Source organism: Frankliniella occidentalis, unplaced genomic scaffold (assembly GCF_000697945.3).
Source record: "Frankliniella occidentalis isolate FOCC.00 unplaced genomic scaffold, Focc_3.1 Scaffold34, whole genome shotgun sequence".
NCBI lineage: Eukaryota > Metazoa > Arthropoda > Insecta > Thysanoptera > Thripidae > Frankliniella > Frankliniella occidentalis.
The window spans coordinates 1,464,417-1,466,740 of NW_026267164.1; the positions used below are offsets into that span (position 1 = coordinate 1,464,417).

A 2,324-nucleotide genomic window follows, 5' to 3' on the forward strand; every position below is an offset into this window, starting at 1 on the left:
CGGCACACCGAATAACAAACGTGCCTCCATTGTGGACCAAACGGTGTGACTGATAGCGATAAGCTTCACGCCCCGCCCCGCCCGGAGATCATGGGGTTATGTAAAACCCATGGCACTGGTGAGCCGCGACCGCGGCCCTCCCCTTCGCCGAGGCCCCGAACACGCGACCGAGCGCCGCAGCGCGCAGCTCTCACGACAACAGCTACCTTACCTTGTCTCCCGCTTACTTGTGGGGATTTTTTTTAAATAATAAAAACTGGGTGCAGCATCGAGACTGTGCGGCTCGTACGCAGTGTGCAGTGCGCTGGCTATGCTGGCTCGGCCGGCCCCTGGCGCAGCGCCGCGCAGCACCGCGCTCATGCTGGCATCGCACCCGCCGAGATAACGCCCGGCGTCGTTTATCTTTCACTTCCTGGAAGGCAACGCGTCCCACCTTCCTTCGCCACTACTTTGCCTTCCCGGGCACTCTAAAGCGCGCCCTACCCCATCTCTCTGTACCCTATCCCGGCCCCGCGCCGACGCCAGTCGCAGACGCAGGTCGGCGCTCGCCCTGACCGCCGAGAGCGTCGACGTGGACGCGGGCGGGTGCGGCCGGGTGGTGCGGGTGCGGCAGCGGCGGGGCTCGAAGCGCCGGAGGGCGGGCGGGTGGGCACGCCCGCGGGCGGGGAGGTCCAGCGCGCTGCCTACCCTGCCGGGGGCTTCCACCGCGCGCTCCCGGCGTACTGTACCCCGATCCCGGGAGGAGCAGGATCTGCTCACGGTGAGGTCTTCAAGAAAGAAACCCGTTGACGGCAATGAGCCATCCTAACCTCACACGGTGGCCAGTTTTATTTTAGCGTCCTGGGGATGACGACTCACCTGCGTTCCGCGCGTTGTGCTTGTGATGGCCTCCTCGGCCGGCCTCGTCAATCAGGGGGTTGTTGTGCCGCTCCAGGGGCCCCGAGCCCGGCATGCGGCCCTGGGCGCCGAGGGGCGCGGCGGCGAGCGCCAGCAGCGCCAGCCACAGGAGCGCGGCGGCAGCCATCCTGCGGGACAAACAAAGCGATCCATTAGGACAAGGTACCCTTCTCCTCCTCCAGCGCGGTGGCTGGAGCCGTGGGGCCTTGCGAGGGGGCAGGCCGGCAGACAGGCTGGGGCCCCAGCACGGCGAGACGCTCCGTGGCCTCGGCGCCGCGCGGGCGGCAGCAGCGGCAGCAGCCTACACCCGTGCAAGCAGAGCCGAAATCGATACCGGGCGGCGGGGCGGCGGCGCGCCGACCAGCATCAACAACAACATCAGGGAGTACCCAGCGCCCACCGCGCCACGCCCCGCCACGCCCCACCACGCTCCACCCGCACATTCCGAGCCTGGCTCTGTCACTACACGGGTTTTTTATTCGAACCCACCCCGCCTGCTTATTGGGCGGGATATTGAATTGGCGCTGACGTTTCGCCCGAAGCTCGGCAGTAACACCCCAACATCAGGCGACCCCCCCTCTTCCCCTTCTCCTCCTTCCTCCCCTCGACTGGCGGTCACTCACTTGGACGGGGCCCAAGCCTCGCCACCGAGCCGCCGCGCCCCGCCATTGAGGACCGCGACAAGTTTACTAGGACCGGTGATGATAGTTAATACACACTCTTCCGCTGGGAAGAGCAGAGGGAGAGAGAAGCAGAGGAGACTCTCCCCGGCGCCCTCCCTCACCCCTACCCCTACCTCCCCCCTCCGCGCAGCAGCGAGCACCAGCCCAACACTCGTATTTACTGCGTCTTCTTTTTTTACTTAGTAAAACGGCCGAGAGACAAATCTGGCGTCTAATGACTGCACATCGCGAGCCCGCTTGCATTCCTGAGGCGTGAAAAAAATGTCGCAACGCTAAGCAGAGCGAGGTGAGGGTGGTGTCTCTTATTGCCCAGCGTGTAACAGTGTTTATGTACCCGCGTGTGTGAGAGAGAGGTGGGGGGGGGGGAGAAGGCGTTGCGGAGGAGCCAGTCCTGGCAGTGAGTTCACACGCACATACCACGGCAAAACAGGGTCAGCTCCACGACAGCGCGAGTGTGAGAGTGTGTGCGTGAGTGTGAATGTGAGCGAATGTGTGTAAAACCTTGCTCTTCTCGCCTTGACTTACAATATGAGAGCACAAGGCGGTTGCAGGGCGCGCGACCGACCCGCAGGCTGGGCGCCACCGCCACCACGACTGCTCGACGGGGATAGGGGAGGCGGGGGAGGAAGCAGCGTCCCCACCACCCCGACGACCACCCTCACACACACACACCACCGGGTGGGCAACCTCTACCCCCGCGGACGGTTAGTGGCCGATGTGTGTGTGTGTGTGTGTCCCCCCCCC

The 2,324-nt window shown here is 64.7% G+C and overlaps 1 protein-coding gene across 1 annotated transcript in view; it reads right to left on the reverse strand.

Moving 5' to 3' along the window:
* The window catches only part of LOC113212103 (dorsal-ventral patterning protein Sog), a 37,965-nt gene that overhangs the window by 20,618 nt on the left and 15,023 nt on the right, over positions 1-2,324 (reverse strand). The window contains exon 2 of the mRNA XM_052266014.1: positions 859-1,025. Coding sequence (XP_052121974.1) covers positions 859-1,024 — 166 coding nt within the window. The 5' untranslated portion in view covers position 1,025. The remainder of the gene's footprint in view (positions 1-858; positions 1,026-2,324) is intronic.